Source organism: Coffea arabica, chromosome 6e, assembly GCF_036785885.1.
Source record: "Coffea arabica cultivar ET-39 chromosome 6e, Coffea Arabica ET-39 HiFi, whole genome shotgun sequence".
Taxonomy (NCBI): domain Eukaryota; kingdom Viridiplantae; phylum Streptophyta; class Magnoliopsida; order Gentianales; family Rubiaceae; genus Coffea; species Coffea arabica.
Window position 1 is genome coordinate 3,178,166 of NC_092321.1, and position 16,299 is coordinate 3,194,464.

General features: G+C 37.1%; 3 protein-coding genes across 26 annotated transcripts; 1 reads left to right on the forward strand and 2 right to left on the reverse strand.

Moving 5' to 3' along the window:
* Nucleotides 1–1,148: 1,148 nt before the first annotated feature.
* LOC113696193 (uncharacterized) lies at nucleotides 1,149–8,431 on the reverse strand. 22 transcript variants are annotated; one of them, XM_072054461.1, is made up of 14 exons: nucleotides 8,330–8,431; nucleotides 7,825–8,032; nucleotides 7,675–7,727; nucleotides 6,640–6,913; nucleotides 6,017–6,351; nucleotides 5,614–5,899; nucleotides 5,208–5,275; nucleotides 4,640–4,885; nucleotides 3,583–3,658; nucleotides 3,267–3,343; nucleotides 3,137–3,186; nucleotides 2,474–2,558; nucleotides 1,949–2,047; nucleotides 1,149–1,455 (listed from the first exon to the last, which is right to left on the reverse strand). In XM_072054461.1, the coding sequence occupies exons 2-14, from the start codon at nucleotides 8,000–8,002 to the stop codon at nucleotides 1,204–1,206; spliced, it is 2,079 nt and encodes a 692-aa protein (XP_071910562.1). In that variant the 5' UTR covers nucleotides 8,003–8,032; nucleotides 8,330–8,431; the 3' UTR covers nucleotides 1,149–1,203. The 22 variants fall into 22 exon arrangements, 15 of the variants coding, with proteins under 15 accessions (XP_071910562.1, XP_071910567.1, XP_071910569.1 ...); XR_011816727.1 differs by lacking the exon at nucleotides 2,474–2,558 and adding exons at nucleotides 2,187–2,317; nucleotides 2,394–2,473 and having other exon boundaries at nucleotides 1,319–1,455; nucleotides 7,825–8,431; XR_011816723.1 differs by adding an exon at nucleotides 2,187–2,317 and having other exon boundaries at nucleotides 1,319–1,455; nucleotides 7,825–8,431.
* Nucleotides 8,432–9,287: 856 nt separating this feature from the next.
* LOC113697300 (membrane magnesium transporter) lies at nucleotides 9,288–12,472 on the forward strand. The gene is made up of 4 exons (XM_027216874.2): nucleotides 9,288–9,548; nucleotides 9,652–9,704; nucleotides 9,953–10,053; nucleotides 12,087–12,472. The coding sequence occupies exons 1-4, from the start codon at nucleotides 9,476–9,478 to the stop codon at nucleotides 12,175–12,177; spliced, it is 318 nt and encodes a 105-aa protein (XP_027072675.2). The 5' UTR covers nucleotides 9,288–9,475; the 3' UTR covers nucleotides 12,178–12,472.
* A 1,564-nt stretch (nucleotides 12,473–14,036) lies between these two features.
* LOC113697547 (transcription initiation factor TFIID subunit 8) lies at nucleotides 14,037–16,162 on the reverse strand. Of its 3 annotated transcripts, none has more exons than XR_003449893.2 (2): nucleotides 14,322–16,162; nucleotides 14,037–14,232 (listed from the first exon to the last, which is right to left on the reverse strand). XR_003449893.2 is itself a non-coding variant. In XM_072054476.1 (2 exons), exon 2 carries the CDS (start codon nucleotides 15,610–15,612, stop codon nucleotides 14,482–14,484), a length of 1,131 nt encoding a protein of 376 aa, XP_071910577.1. In that variant the 5' UTR covers nucleotides 15,613–15,717; nucleotides 15,854–16,162; the 3' UTR covers nucleotides 14,230–14,481. The 3 variants fall into 3 exon arrangements, 2 of the variants coding, with proteins under 2 accessions (XP_071910577.1, XP_027073016.2); XM_072054476.1 differs by having other exon boundaries at nucleotides 14,230–15,717; nucleotides 15,854–16,162; XM_027217215.2 differs by having other exon boundaries at nucleotides 14,230–15,739; nucleotides 15,854–16,162.
* Nucleotides 16,163–16,299: the final 137 nt, after the last annotated feature.

A 16,299-nucleotide genomic window follows, 5' to 3' on the forward strand; every position in this document is an offset into this window, starting at 1 on the left:
GCGATTAGTGCAGCCTAGTGCGTGTTTTGTGCCAGGTGGCGGTGCTGAGTTGTTGTGTAATGACTTTTCTCCTCTCGGTGGTCATTTATGCCCTCGTTCTGCTGGCCGTTCATTGTTGTTTTTTACTAGTTGGTTTTATGTTCTCCTCGAGAGCAGTGGTCGGCGGTATTTTATTTTTGCATTTTTTTCTTCGTTGCTGCTTTCTGAAGGTGAGATTTTGACTGTTAAGTTTTGCCATGCTTTTTTCCTTCATTGTTTCATGCTTTTATTTTTTTTGGTATTTCAAGTAGCTCAGAAATTTGTTCATTTTTCTCTGTGATTTTTTTTTTTTTAGTCTTTCATTTGGTTGTTAGCTAATTTAGTGGGTTGGCTTTGGTTTTTTAATTTGTGGCTTTGTTCTTGCGCATCTTCTTTCCACTTTTTTTTTTTTTTTTGTTCACTGTTGGAACACAGCTTTTATCTGACTGCACTTCCTTTGGTTGAGACTTGAGAGACCATTTGTATTGCTTGTGTTAATTTAGAAGTTTCTGCTTTTATGTAAAGTATTTTGAGTCAATTATTTTCACCATGGTCAAATCATCGTTCTACAGTTGGATGAAATGTTTTTTGAGATAAAGATAAGCCATATTGAAGGATTAGATCTTGTAATTTTTGTTCTGTATTGCTGTTTTTTTTTTAAAAAAAAAAAAATTCTTGGTAATTTGTGGTTTGTGCTGGTTTCGTGAATATTTAAACATGCGGTACGGATCACGACCTGCCCGATATGGGGCAAGCCAAATACACAAAGCATACATCTGTTTTACAGGTAAAAGGTATACTTCATCTATAAGATGAAAGGCGCAAGCCTAATCTCATTCGATTCTTGCAAATTTAGTGAGAGAAGGGGACCTTCTGAAACGATGATATAGCTTAAAGAGGTTACCAACCATATATCTATATCAATCCTAGATAAGTTTGTGCTTGGATTCTAGCCCTGAAACCACATTCTGATCCTGCCACAAAGTTCAGAAATGATTATGTCAACTGCGATAAGAATGAACCAACTACTCCTAGAGTAAAGACTGAAAACAATGATCTATTGACTAAGAAAAAAGATACCTGTGTAAAGACACATTTTGCTGCTGCACAAGAGAAAAGACACATTGCCGTTGCAAAAATGATGAGCTAATTTCTCCAATTGCAAAAATCGTGTTGCAAATGCATTTACCCTCTACAAGTACTTCCAGCAATTATGGCTGGTTTTGAAAGAAGTAATCTATACATATTGGCACCCCGGTCTAAAACATGTTGTTCCCAATCCGATCGAACCCCAAAGGGATTTTCATTCAGCCATTGCCTTTGGTAACATGAAGCATCCTCTGACTCATCCATAACCATGATCTTGCCTTTACCATACTTAACAAATTCGCTTTTCATTCTTATTGCAACTCCTTCTATGTCTGACTGAAGAAATACCTAATTTCGAGCATGCAAAACATTACAGATTAGAATTATTCAGCTAATGGACCAGCAAAGCCTAAGTGACTCCCTAAGAGACCATCGTACTCTGGAAAAGTTAATGCAACGATGACACTTCACCCATCACCAAAATCACACAGCAAAGAGCAATACCATAGTTTCAAGTGAAAGCAAAGCAGCTGAAGTAGACGAGCTTTATTTTATTCATGTCATGTCCTAAGCTGCCCATTAATCTCGTACACAGATATCCTTGATGGACGCTAGATTAAGAGGTGCAGAACTATATTTCTCAGATCAAGAAAGTGGCCAGCTCTGATGTGCACCATGAACATAATATGCTCTTGGGTTCCAGTTGTTTGCAAATCTTAGCATATTTGAATTACTTTTGAATCAGGTAATAAGCCTGATTTAAACAGAGACTAATACTAGGTGCAATGATCCAAGAATGTTTCAGGCAGACAAAATTTAAGAGGAGCAGTTGCATTAGTACCTTTCCATCCAAAGCAAGCAAATCAGCAATTGCTTCAATCAATGACCTCTGCACCATTTCCCACCGGTGTTCAGGTTTGTTAAAGTCTGGATTTGGACACTGTTTACCAAGAGTCTTGCTTCAGGAGAAAATTTTATTTGGTACAATCACTAGATTCAGAATGGCATATCAATTGAAATGTGGAAACAATTCCAAGGATGAGACGATCAATTCTGTTCTGGCTCAGACAACAGTTTACCGTGAAGAGGAAGATGAAGCTCAGCTTAATGGGTTCAAAAGATTGTTAAAATTTAAGAGCAGTCTTTTGTTGAGTCTGTTAAAATAATTCACGAGCTTTGATTCTTCAACCATTTATGTCAAGTCGGGATCCTGCTTCATCGTATTGAGCCAAGTTCAAAGAAGGCCTTTTTACATGTTTAATGTTCTAATAACTTCAGACTCTTACCAATCATTGAACAGAGCGGATTATGAAAGCTGGTTACCAAGTTCCACTGAGTTCATCTAGAGCTCCATTACTAAATTTACCTGTATTGAAACAAGAACCAATTCTCCTGGGTAACTTGAGATAATGGAGCGAAATGTTGAAGTTGCATTCGTTCTAATGAAGTATCTATAAGATGAAAAAGAAAATGCTAGTAAAACACATTAACATTAAGGTTATCAATAGAGGTACATATTGCCTCCTAAGATATAAGGGGAAAAAATGTAAATCCACAGATACTTATTTAGAAAACACAATGTATCCAAAGCAAATTTATGAGACCTAGAACCTACCACACAGACTCCTATTAAGCTAATTAACTTAATACAATGAAGATTTTGACTGATGCAGCACCCCATATTCATTCCTGGAGGCACAGCAATGTATGTAAAGAAATTATACATGAACTTGAATTTTGAAGTAGATACTCTATTACATGATTAAAATGAAGATGGAGCCTATAAATCATCAAATGTAACCAATGAAATAAACTTGTGTTAAATATCAGTGCATGATGCGGTGCTCCTAAAAAAAAGAAAAAGGAAACAGAGAATGTTCTAATTTGACGCAATACTGCAGTAAAGTTATAGAAATGTTTGTAGACAAATTTTGTGCTATTTTGCAAAAATAATTTGGTTTATGAAAGAATTCTATTTCCGAAAGTGCAATGAAATATTTAATAGTGGTTTATGAAAGAACATGTATACCCATTCTTCATGCCAGTTTGGAGAACACGTTCAAGACATCGATTTACCAGCTGAGACAAGGAAAGAGACAATAAATCTTTAATACAAAAACTGAAAAATCCTGGAGGGGAAAATTCATAATCCACATAACCTTTCCATTAATCTCCAGTCCCAAGAAATTCAGATCCTTCGTCTTCTTTGCCATTCCAAACAGAAACAACCCATTTCCTGTCATTTGCACCTCCCAATGTCAGACACCAAAAACTAAAAGTCTGGCTCTACTCGTCTAGTTCATGGTTTTAAGCTTTTCATCCAGCGTCCTAATTGAAGTATTCTAATCCTATTAGTTATATCAAAACGAGACTACAGTTAGAAAACTTTGATAATCCACTTCAATTTTTTCCTCAGAGAAGACATGGTTCAGTAATACAAGGGAAAAAATATACTGCTAGCTAAGAGGTCAATACCACTTCCAACATCAACAACCAGAGGACGAGTTGGATCATCGTAAACTCCATCCCACTTTATGTCAAATGGATATGACTGCAAAAACACCAAACAGGAAATCAACTTTTACACTGGAAGCTTATTCAGTCTTCAGTGCTTGTGAATAGGATATCTACCTTTGTCATCCAGATGATCTCATGCATTTAAAATATTAAATGATCTACAATTTCTCGTCTGCCAACTACATTTATGCAAACGCAAATGTAGGTGTCACATCATTTCAAGTGGTAGAGACAATAAAGCACTTAACAGAGCAGGATGACTGTTCTGTAACATACAAAAAGGCAGCACCGAGAACATATAGCAATCAAGGAAACAAAATGTCACTTGGAAACAGAAAAGGCCAGAGAAACTGTGGACCCAGGATCAGCTGATCAACCAAAATAACGCCTATGTTAACCGTTACTAGATAAAAATTCACTAAACTACCTAATTGTTAACCAATCCCAGTAACTGATCAAATAAGGTCCAAATGGAGTGCAAAACTTCCATGGTCTTTTCAAGAGCTCCTTAACTTTTCCTCGTCGTGACAAAAATTAGATTGGACCACCAATTTAACTGAGCCGTAAAATTTTACAATCAATAACAGCAGTTAAATAGAAAGTCTTGCACACATTGCTCCACCAAGCTACAAAAACACTCTGCAATAGAGTGTAGATGATAAGAAATACTTGCTAGACAATCTAATCATCAAGGAACAAACAAGAGTTCATACTAGCACTAACTATGACCTCCAGAAAAATTTTGTTCACTTAATTTAGCTATAGGAGTTTGCCATTCAGAAAGAGAAGGCCCTATTTTACATGTAGTGTGGGTTTTTTAATATGAGAAAGCAATGCAGGAGGGACTGAGGAACAATGAAGTCTAAACTGAAAATGAGACATGAAATCATCCATCAACAACTATACAGACTTTCTAGTTGTGAAACAGAACCATTTAGTCTGTCATGAGCAACAGAATAGAACAAAAGGGCAAGCATGGAAGGCAATAAAAGTTTAATCTATTTTGAAAGCATACTCTGTCCAACGCCATCAGGCCAGGAAGACTTCTTCCCTTGAGAAACTCCCACACAACAGAAGCATTCTCAATAACACTATAATTCAGATTGGATCCCAGAACTGTTGTGCAAGCCACTTTTCCAACAAGAATTGTTTCCAAGTTGTTTTGACTCCTCAGCCTATCAACCACTGCTCCCAATCTTGATGCTTCACCAGCATCGCTATGTGACAACCCAAATCTCACTGGACCGATCCACAATATTTTCTGTGAGACAATAAAATAAGAATTAAAAAATAACAAAGAAGAAGAAGAATGAAAGAAAGATTACAAAAACACGCATCTGTTAAGACAACCAAAAAGCATACACGAGACTCCCAGAATATTATAACAATTAAGACTACGTATCAAATCCCAATACACCTTTCCTTCAATTGATGCATTGATTTAATTAAGTTCAGAATCTTCCTAATAGAACTGTGGTCCAATCATTAATTCCTACCTTATTATCACAGCTATGCATACACAAGGCATCAATTTTATTTATATGCGTAAGCTCACTCAAATAAAAAAGATGATGAAAACATACCTTACATTTTGAAACCAATGAGGCAATTTCCTCCAGTGACTCTGGCCCAAGATCAACAGGTTGCCAACCTAGTCACAGAAAAACATATGCATGAGAAAATACACATTAAACCTTCACATTTCTTGAAATATTAAACTGTGAAAGACTACACCCTCCAACTTTGATTTTTGTTCAGATGGAATCAGAAACACTGTTTGAATTTGATTACTGATAAAATATATTCCAACCCAAGACAAACACCATATTTTGAGATAGGAATATGATGACCCATATGAAGATGCTTATAGGCAACAATGAGGAAAGATAAACATAGATATCATTTCTATGAAATAAATAAATGTGGCATCACATTGTTCTCCAATTGCTGCTAATATAATATTGCCCTTCTAAAGATTAAAAACGCTACCATCTACCAGACAATCAGCAGAAAATATCTCCAACTTCTCTGGATTAAGATTATTTAGGCACAGAAAATCTTTAGGTACAATAACTGCTCTGCTCCTTGACTTCATAGAATTGATTAGAGTAAGTGCTTCCTCAGTAGCACCATGTTCCACCAGTTTCATTGGCAGAGGTAATCCAAGGGCGTGCATTATCTGGAAAGCTATATTACCAACAAACACCAGACCATCACAAATAGACACCAGAAGACGCAGAGCAGCTGCTTTTTCTACTAGATTCCCTCCTCCTATCTGCATTGAATATCACAGCATTTGTCATAATAACACAAAGAGTGAGAAGAGACCTTACTGCACATGATAATGAACTAGGAAGTTTACTCTAAAGCAAAAGGACATCTAGATTGTTACAATGGCAACATAGGGCTTTTGGCTGGTCTTGGTAATGTTCTTCAGTTGAGAAAGAACAGCTTCAAAGTGAAATCCAGCAATAGAGGCATAGCAGAAGCGAGAAATAGCAACAGTTGATGCAAGAACTCTATGAGATTGAGAAAAGGCATCATTTACAAAGATATCCACCCCAGATGACAATAGCCTGGCAAACCCTTTACAATTTGCAGGTTCTTCTTTAAATTGAAAAAGATTTTCCAGCAGAATGATGTTAGATTCCTGTTTAGCAGAGTGAATGTGCGTGGTAACTAATTTGACTGGCACAACTTTGACTTGAAGAACTGAAGAAAGAGCTCCTGAAACAGAGACAATGGAAAAATCATTTTAGACGCTACTTCACATCATCCCGTGAAAACCATTCCATTAGACATATTTTTCTTTTTCTTTTTTTTTGTTTTTCTTGGCTGATTTAAGACATGCCCCACTTACCATCATAAAAAGCCACCGAGCATGTAAAGTCCAACCTTGGGCATTTTCATGACAATCAAAATTCATTTAATTATTAACATGCTACATGGTGCTAAGAAAGGATGGAGAGGTGAGAACCAAGAAGAACATTTGGTCAGAGATCAGAATAATCATACCAGCGATTGATTCTGCTCTAACAATCTTCATAGTATTTTCATCATCAGCATCCCAGCTACTGATTAGAATTACCTTTGCACCTGCTTCATGTAGATACTTGATGGTAGAAACTGCATTCTCACATTGGATCTTCCGTTCCTGAAGCTGCTGAAATAGAAGCTTGGAATCAAATCTGACCATAACAACTTTTTCTGAGAGCTCTTCTTTTGGGAATTCTCTAAGAGTTTGTACATGAGGTACCGCACTGAAATCTGCTCCATCACAAGTTTCAGCCTAAAAGCAATATGAATGAAAAGCTAAACTAATAGCCAAAATATAAAGTAATGACTGATGCATAAGAAATATCAACAATAAAGCAACTGAAGTTCTATTAACACAGTCAAATGTCTCCTCCTCCAGTTCAACTCATTGCACCGCCAACATCCCCCCCCCCCCAACAAAAACCTCCCTTTTTGTGGCAACTTAGATCAGAAAACCATACAACAGATGGTGTTAAACGAAGAAAGACCAAAATTACTGCCTCCCAAAAGTTCATTCATCAAAACATAAGATAAAATCAGCCAACATCAAATCATAAAGATCAAAATTCTAGCTCTTCACCTCTCACAAATCGCATCATAACACATAGCACTAAAATATATACACGCAAAGAATATATCAGTTCTCTTGAATCACTATATGTACCTTCAATAGTTTAGAGATCCAATTTCAGAACTATCTATACGGATTTCAAGAGCAATTGTCCAATAAATAATAGGTAGCAATTGTGCAATAAATAATAGACAACCAACTTAAGCAACTCGTCAAAACAAACGTATCGGTGTTTAAGATTCGTTTTAAGTCTTAAAAAAGCCTAAAAATTACTCGGAACACTCATTCACAATTCGTACGAAGAAAAGGAAAAACACACAAGTGTTGCATAGAATGTACATCTCCCAAATTTTACGTTAAAACGAACCCACGTCCTATCTCCGGCGCTATGACAATTACTTTTGCTAAGTAACACAAATAATTTAAAAAAGGAAAGAAAATACCTCAACACAGAGAGAATTTGACTCAGTAGGGATGAACGGCTTGCTATTAACTGCTAAAAAGCCAATATTGTGATTAGAAGGGGAAACATAATTAACCACGCTATTTAATTGAAGAACTTATACTTAAAAAGTAACATTTGACAAGTTAACCTCGCTTTGAACATACAAGACGGCGATATTTCTCAAACAAAGGAGCTGCAAGATGTTCCTGTGGAAAGTTTTGTTTATGCAGCAGGAACGCTGGTGAGTTTCTGGAGGAGTTGAGGAAGACCGGATTGCGACTAAAACAATATCCTGAGGACCGGAAAATATCAAGAGCTTGATTCATCACTTCTTCGTCCTCTCAGGAGTCAGACTCCTGCGTGATGTAAGCCTGTCTTTTCAGCAATTGCAGCAGTTTATCCGACCGGACATTAAATTAATAAAATTAATATACACTACTGTCGGACTGGATACAGTCCTGAGAACCATTCCAATTATATTATTAATTATTATTGCAACATTAACAGCAAGTTCGGGGGTTTCAGGAAAGGAAAGAAGCCCAGATAACTCTTTATACACATATCCAGTTCGGGAACATGTTACTAAAAATTTATTCAATGATTTTTGTGAGGATAAAATGCGCAAATAAGAAAATATTTTGTAGGCTTCTAACAAGTTTCCTTTGCTTTCTGTCAAGAAATTGGTCGGAAGAACTGCCGCTCCTTTGGATCCTCTGCAATCTGTTTATTTTTTTCTTGAAAAATTGTTCAAGACATCTTTCGTATTTTGACAAATGAATTTTTTTGTCTTTCGTTTAAAATGTTAATTTTACATTTCTTACAAAATTATGTTGGTAAAATTTAGTTTCAATCTAAAATTTTTACCCTTTTTTATCTTGAATCTATCACATGACTTAACATAATTTTTTTTAGGAGAAAAAAGGTTCAATCCCATTTGTAGTCAAATAAATAATTTTATTCACATTTATTTTTGTCCCCACAAAAATTAGAATTTGACACAAATTATATTTATTTTTTCCTCTAAAAATGTAGAATTTGATCGAGTTATATTCATTTTTGTCACTAAAAAGATAAAATTTGATTTTTTTTGCACGTAAATATTAAGAAAATGACAACATGTAGGTCATGTAGTAATTTCATATTAAAAAAACAGCCAGCAACTTGGATTAGAACTAAATTTTGCTAATTTGAAATTACAATTGATGTAAAGTTAACATTTTAAAAGTAAATACTGAAAAAAAAATCATCTTATGAAATGGGAAGACATTTTGAAAGTTATCCACTTCTTTTCTTTTCGATTTTCTAGGAAACGAGAATTTTTTCCATCATCCAAAGCGTAACTAAATATATTCAACTTTGACTTCGTTTGGGAGTTGAGGATTTGGATAGAAAAAAAAGAGAAAAAAGAAAACTTGTAAAAAAGAAAAGAAAAGGAATTGAAGGATTTAGGAGAATAACACAATCGTCAAAACTTTTTCATTCAAATTAGAAGGAAATGAAAAAAAACTTTGATGAAATTTATCAACTTTTTAAAAAAATATTTATTTTATCTTTAAAAAACTCTTAAATAAATATTTAATAATTTTTATATTCAAAATCATTCCCGTAACCCTCAAAATTTTCGAACAATCCTTCCCTTCCCTTCAACTCTCTCGTAGAGCTTGCCTTGTTTTCTTTTGTATCCTAAACTCCCAAACTAAGCCCTTCGGCTGACTCTCGCCTGCCCTTCCTCTGCCGTCGAGATATATCCAGCTCCTGGAGACCTTTCCCGCTGAAGATCCGGTCTTTGACTACAAAGGATGGGCGTCGGCTTCGTCGTTGGCGTGCTTGGAGTTTTGATTCTCTCTCACGCTGCCTACTCTACTATCCAGTGTAACTTCCCTGCACCCTTGAACAGCCGGATCTCGGCTATATTCGTAAATTCCAAGACTAAAATTTTCTCTCGTAATTCAATAATTCTCCATTAAATTTTCAGACAGGGCATTGTTGAAGATCACCGAGGAGGAGTTTTCAGGACCTCCTATTAACGTAACTTTCTTCCCTCCCTTCTTTAGTTCTTCTCTATCTATCTCCCTCTACATATTAAGATTGGATGGAATTCACTGGTTATGGTTTTTGGGGTGGGGGGATCTCCTTCCCATCCACCAGAGCATCATGGTACTAACATCTCACAGCTAGAATTTTAAGACAGTAACGCACTCCCATCAATTTTATTACAACTGATGTTTTTATGCCTGATAATTTAGTGTGAATGGATCTGGTATTTTTGAATACAGGTGGTAGTGGAGTTAATTGCTGGCCTAATGCTATGCATGTGGGCAGCACTGACTGTGCCCGGCAAGTTCCTCTCAATACTTCCTCATTCCGATGAGAACAGGTGGTGGTTCTTTTTCCTTTTAGCTGCAAATGAATACAGTAATAACGGTTGTGATGCAACGTGTAGATGTATGCATTTAGATTGCACTATGTGATGTTTTTGTAGTTTATCACGTATATGTGCTGAATTTCAGTGGATTTCGTGCGGAATCTATGTTAATTGGTGATCTTTTGGGTGCATTAAAATTCAGATGTGGATATGAGCTTAACCATTGTTGGAGTTAATTGTGATAATTAGTTTTGGTTGAATTTGTCCTGCCGGATGTTGAATAGGAGATATAGTCTATGGCATATAGGAGATGAGTCGATACAAGAAAGTACCAATGTATTGATTATATGGATATGTAAGCACAGTTATAGTGTGATACTACAACAATTCTTTGTACTATTCATTCACCTTTTCATTGCATTGTCCAAAAGGGGGAGACGAGTGAGTTTTGCATTTTTTGAAATTGATCCCTTAAATGCCAGATGGGATCTTTGCTAAAGGGGAGTAGGGCGTTCAAAAGATGCGTGCTAATGTAATATACATTTTTCTCCTTCTCCCATCAGTACTCTTTCTAACACATCTTTTGCATTGGAAATAACCACATTCTTCCTAATTTGAGCTTCCAAGTTCCTTACGCTTCATGAGACTTGCACAAACATTACAGTAAGACTAGTTTTATGCAGACCAAAACATCTAAAGACTTCTTCTCAAAACTGATGCAGATGAATTGAATGTACCCTTCCATTTTCTAGGCTGCAGTCCTGAAATCATTGTGCAACCTCTATCTTTCTAATGAAACTGTGTCAATGGTAAAACAGCCTTTGTTAATAAAATGCTTATGCTTGATATATTTGAGAAAGAATAGGCAATAAATATGCTGGGCAAGAGTATGAGATTTTTGAGAATAATTGCTAGAGTGTCCTTTCCATATGGGTTTCGCAGACTCTAGTGACAGTTAAGTATCTTAAAATCAGATGGAGAATCTTGGCAACCATTCTCTATGGTACATGATAAGGAGCAATGGAAGAAGAAAGGCACAATTAAAACAGGATGGAGACATAAACAACCCTAATATTATGTTCTATATAAAGTTATGCAGTATCATTTCTAATATAGTTGTGGACCTTTCAATCATTGGAAAAAGAAGTTAGATCTGAAGAAGGAAAAGACTGCAGTTTGGTTCAAATTTTTTTTTAATCTTTTATGGTACACAATAGGCATCTCAATGTCAACGCTTTATTGAAACTCTGAATTAGGCTTGTCAAGTTGTTGGAAAGTAGTGGTATGAACTGTGTGCCATACCATATGAATTGTTTGTTTACTTGTATTCAGCAGTGCCATTTTATGAATATTGCTAAAGGGGACTAGTTGAAGTAATATGCTTCGCAATACATGTAAGTTCAATTTTGTGTGATAATTTAACCAATCACCTACTACCAGATTCCAGTAGGGTTAATCGATTATGACTTTTGCTTTTCAAATTTCCATTTTTTGACCAATCTTTACATCACAGTGGACCTTTGTGGTATGTACGTTTTGGGGGGGATTACTTACCCAGCATTTGAACCATGCTTTTTTGCAACACCAATTAGCTGGGAGGCTAATTGTTGGGATTTTTCATACGGGTACCTCCATCATTTGACAAACCTTCCAGAAAATTTTCCCTCTATAGTTTTGAAAATTTAGGATAGCTGGGCCAGTTCTGATTCGCAAAGGACGCTCCGATAGTTGAAATCGCACAGAAGATGAATAGGAAAATGTCTCCTTCTCGATCCCCCTTCCTTCCCCTCTAATTGGGCCTTCCCACAAGATTGAGAAGATTGAGAAACAAAATATTTTAGGTGCAAGACGTGTGATTCTAGATCATTTGCAATGTGATGTGCAACCCTTTTTACGTGTGCACCAGAAAAACCTTCTGGTTTTGGCATTCACGTTTCATTGAGATTGCCTGTTGAACGACTGTTGCTCCATATGTTCCTTGTTTGTCGTGCCATTAATTGGTTATAGTCCTAATATTTGACGTCAGACCCTTTCCCATGATGCAGAGTGGTTGCTTTACCTGAAAATCTAGATTTTATGATATTCAATCATCGTGGAAAGGCAATTCCTATGGGAATCGATGCAAAATTGAAGTGATCTGCTTTGGATGAGGATCGTAGATGTGCGTTGGATATCCTGACAGGGGACCTATATGCATATTAGCTGCATTGTTGCCACGGGGGAGCTAGGTATAACATATGCGGGATTTCATGGACCTTGTAATGGATGGAAATATCTGGCACTGATTTTTTTTTAGCATTACTATTTCCGTTTCTGAGTTGTGCTGATCTTCTAAGATATTGGACTTGTATACTATATTACTGAACAAGCAATTTGAGATAACAAATCAGAAGGCTCAAGTCTTGTGCCTTGAGTTAATGTTTCGTTAAAATTTGGTCATCAACAGAACTGATGAATAGAAGCACTAGTACTTTCAGAAACAACCAAATCTTCAGCTTCCAGACAAAAATTTCCTTCTGCAGCCTTTTCAACTTGTGTAAAGGATAAGAGACATGATAGCTAGAATTATGGTTCTAGTTTACGAGCTTACAAAGTTAAAACGCTTCTTGTAAGCAAATAATAAAAAACTAATTGAATGACACTAGTTCATATGGAACCTTGAGCATTCGCCTTCGTATTCTCTCCGTGAAATTCAGAACGCTCTGTATATTTCATGGCGTATTGTGCCAAAAGCCAACAGCTACCACCATAGTGGAATGAAATTCAGAACGCTCTGTATGTTTCATGGTGTAGTAGGCCAAAAGCCACCTACGTAAATGGAAGCAATTCTGGTCCTAGTACCGATCGAGTTTGGTCTGTCCTGTACGAAGAGTTGATCAATTCTACTTGCCTATACCATATGGATATCTACACGAGTTTCGGTCTTCCTTTACGAAAGAGTAGATGAATTCTACTTTTTGCCATTTGGCCATAGCATATGGACATCTACGTTACAATCTGTTGCTGGAAATCTACTATGACCACGCCGACGAAAGAGTAGATGAATTCTACTTTTTGCCATTTGGCCATAGCATATGGACATCTACGTTACAATCTGTTGCTGGAAATCTACTATGACCACGCCGAAGCGGTTAACGGATGGTTTTTGTTTGTGAATTGTGCTAATTGAGGGTTGAAGCCTGAAATCAAAAATTGAATTAATTTTTGAGCCTTTAAAATGTAAGAAAGAGATAGACACCAGTGAAGAAGGGCCAAGTAGTTTTGTTTGGATAGGGTATTATTTGAAATATTATTTGAAATAATTACTGTAGCACTTTTTGTGATGTGATGTATGTAAAATAAAAAGATGGTTGAGAATATAAAAAGATGAGTTGGGAAATGTGTTTATGATGCAAGCGAAATATTATTTGAGATAATAGTCCTATCCAAACACTATTGTAACCAAGATGACCATTGTTGGCATCGCTAGTCATGGTCAATTCGGACGTCATACACAACTGATGTGACCACGGAGCTCTCAGTTTGGACTTGGAGAAGAGGCTAGACGAACCTTAAGACATGAGGAAAACTATGCGGGCGGAAGCAGATGGTGAATAAAAGATCAGATCATCATTCTAAGACGGGTCCAAGTGACCATCAGGATTGGGGTTTCCATTAGATTAGTCAAGTCAAAAGCTAAACAAACAAAAAAAATTACATCTTTTATTTACAATCGACATAAAGCATCATCTCATGATCAAATGCCCTCTTAAAAGTATAGTGTATCTCAACTTTATCTGACGCTTCTCACGATTACTCAAACACTGCTCATCACCATTGCTCATGATTGTTTGGTTTGCACCTTATTTACATACACTGACTTGCTTACATCGTCAACACATTTTTCAATTAATTTTTTATCTCACATACACCACATCAAAAATTGCTATAGTATTTTTTTCAAAAAATTATCCCAAATAATATCCTATCCAAACATAAAGGCCCAACAGCATGGGTTCAGTATCCACACAAATAAATTAAGCAAAATTATAATGGTCTCTAATGAAGACAATTAGTTCATGAAAGTGACGAAGGAAAAGGCATAACAGAAAATTAAGCAATGGAGCTACGACTCAACAGCAGCATGTAGGGTGGGTGAATCACTATCATCCAAAAAATGACAAGCTACATCTACTCCACATTTAAGTGTCCCTGGAAGAAAATGAAATAAATATCAATTTTGAAGAAACAAATTTCAATCCTAGCAATAGTACAGCCTTAAGAAATTAGAACAAGCATACCTCAAAAATGCCTCACATGGGTTCAGATCCCCACATGGACTCTCATCACAATAACAGTACAACTACTGTGTGCCTCTATCTCTGCTCTAGTCTAATCCGCAGCTCTTCTTTTGAACGAAGTATGATAGTTCTCAACAAGCAAAGAATTCAATGTACTAATTTACAACTGAGTGAGCTCCTGTTGGTTCTCCATAGACTGCCTAAGTATAAACTCAGCTCTCCTTTTTTTGTCATCTTTCTCATCATTATGGCCAAACCAAGATGCTGTTCTTCCAGAACCCCTGTTTCTGAGTCTCAGATCCAACAAATCACCTAAAACCTTTTTCCCAGTTTTGAACTCCAAACAGACTGCAGGTCTTTTGTCTGGAAGAGTTTTTTCCACATCATGTCCTGATTCAGAAGGCCCATCCTTCATTGCCTCAATAGCTGGAGCAAATGCCTCCAACAAAGAAATGTGATTTTCCCCATCTGCTTGATTCCTAACCGTATCAGGAAGAATGACAGGAGAGACATCTTTCTCTCCAGCTTGTAAAGGCTTGGCAAGAAATGGGTTTTCACTTGCATTAGGTTGCATTTCCAGCCTGCTATCATGAGGTTCCGTGGTAGAGGTCGATGCTATCACATCACCATTACACACCAACCTCTGTTGCAAACTCAATAAAGATCTCTCTGCCTTCCGTCTTTGCCTAGCTAACTCAATCTTATCAGCACGAGGATCCGTCACCCTCTCATTCCAGACAGGCGAGTGTCGATATGTGTGGGGATCAGGAAATGCAGGCAGCCAATCTGGTATTTGCTTGAATTCTGGTGTCTCGCCCATCTGCAAGAAACTAGGTATCAGTTTCCTAGCTCTGACAACAGGAAATTGGGGGACAGGCTGAGCAAATGGAATCTCCTGAGCAGACTCAACGTAGTCCATGATCTCCCTCAAGGCACCAGATTCTATGACGCAATTAGGAGCCTCTGAGGCACCCAAAACCCCTCGCAACAGCCCAAAATCTTCCATCCCCTGAATTATATCAAACACATTACACTCAGTCCTGCCTGCTGAATTAGCATATGAACTTGCGGTTTTCCCTAGGTCACAAAGATACCTAACTGCAATATCAGAAAGAGATTCGAGAGCTGACTCGTTAAAGCTCTCAAATCCCACACTTTCACATATCTGCGCCACCGCAATTTTTGCAATTGCTCGGCCGAACTCATTGGCGCCCGATCGGCTAATAGCAGGGTTAATATCAATTACATTGTCTATCTCTCTCGCACTCTCCTCATTGCCTCCATCGCTCATATTCAGAAAACTCTTGAATCATTTAGGGGGTTGGACGAATCGATAGAACTTTCATTCAGCTCAATATTTTAACGAAATTGACTCCAATGATAATAGACGCAAGTGCTGAGAAAGAGGTACAAAAACCCTAGATTTCGTAATTGAATTCAAAGCGAATCAGAAATCAACCGTTGTGTATTCTCACACACCTGATTGAAAGAAAAGCCGTGAATCTATATTCGGTATGATTTAGAGAACTTACCGCTGAAATTGACGGTGGCAGGACACAATTGTGGATTTGAAAATTGCAACAATGAGGTGATGGGTAGGAATGTATGAATCCGTCCAGTCCATATATCTGCGATGGAATTCTAGGGTTTCAGGAAGCTTTAAAAGGGAGGAGCTTCAAGGATAACTTCTTAGGGTTTATAGACGAATAGTGAGTGATAAACCCTGCTCCTGGTGAGTGAGTTGAGGAAGGAGATCAAATGAGTACCGAGGAGAGGGATTCGGGAGACAAGTCAAAACTAGAGAAGGTGAAGAGGCCTTATTTATAGATCTTTCAATGTCTAATCCTACAGTGTTGTTATGACACTTCAACCTCTCAAGTTTTGCCGTATTTGCCTTTCACCCCTCAATCACACCAACTATTTTAGGGGCAGGACGTCCTCTTCCTCTCCTAAGTCCTAACCCCCCTTTTTTTTTAAA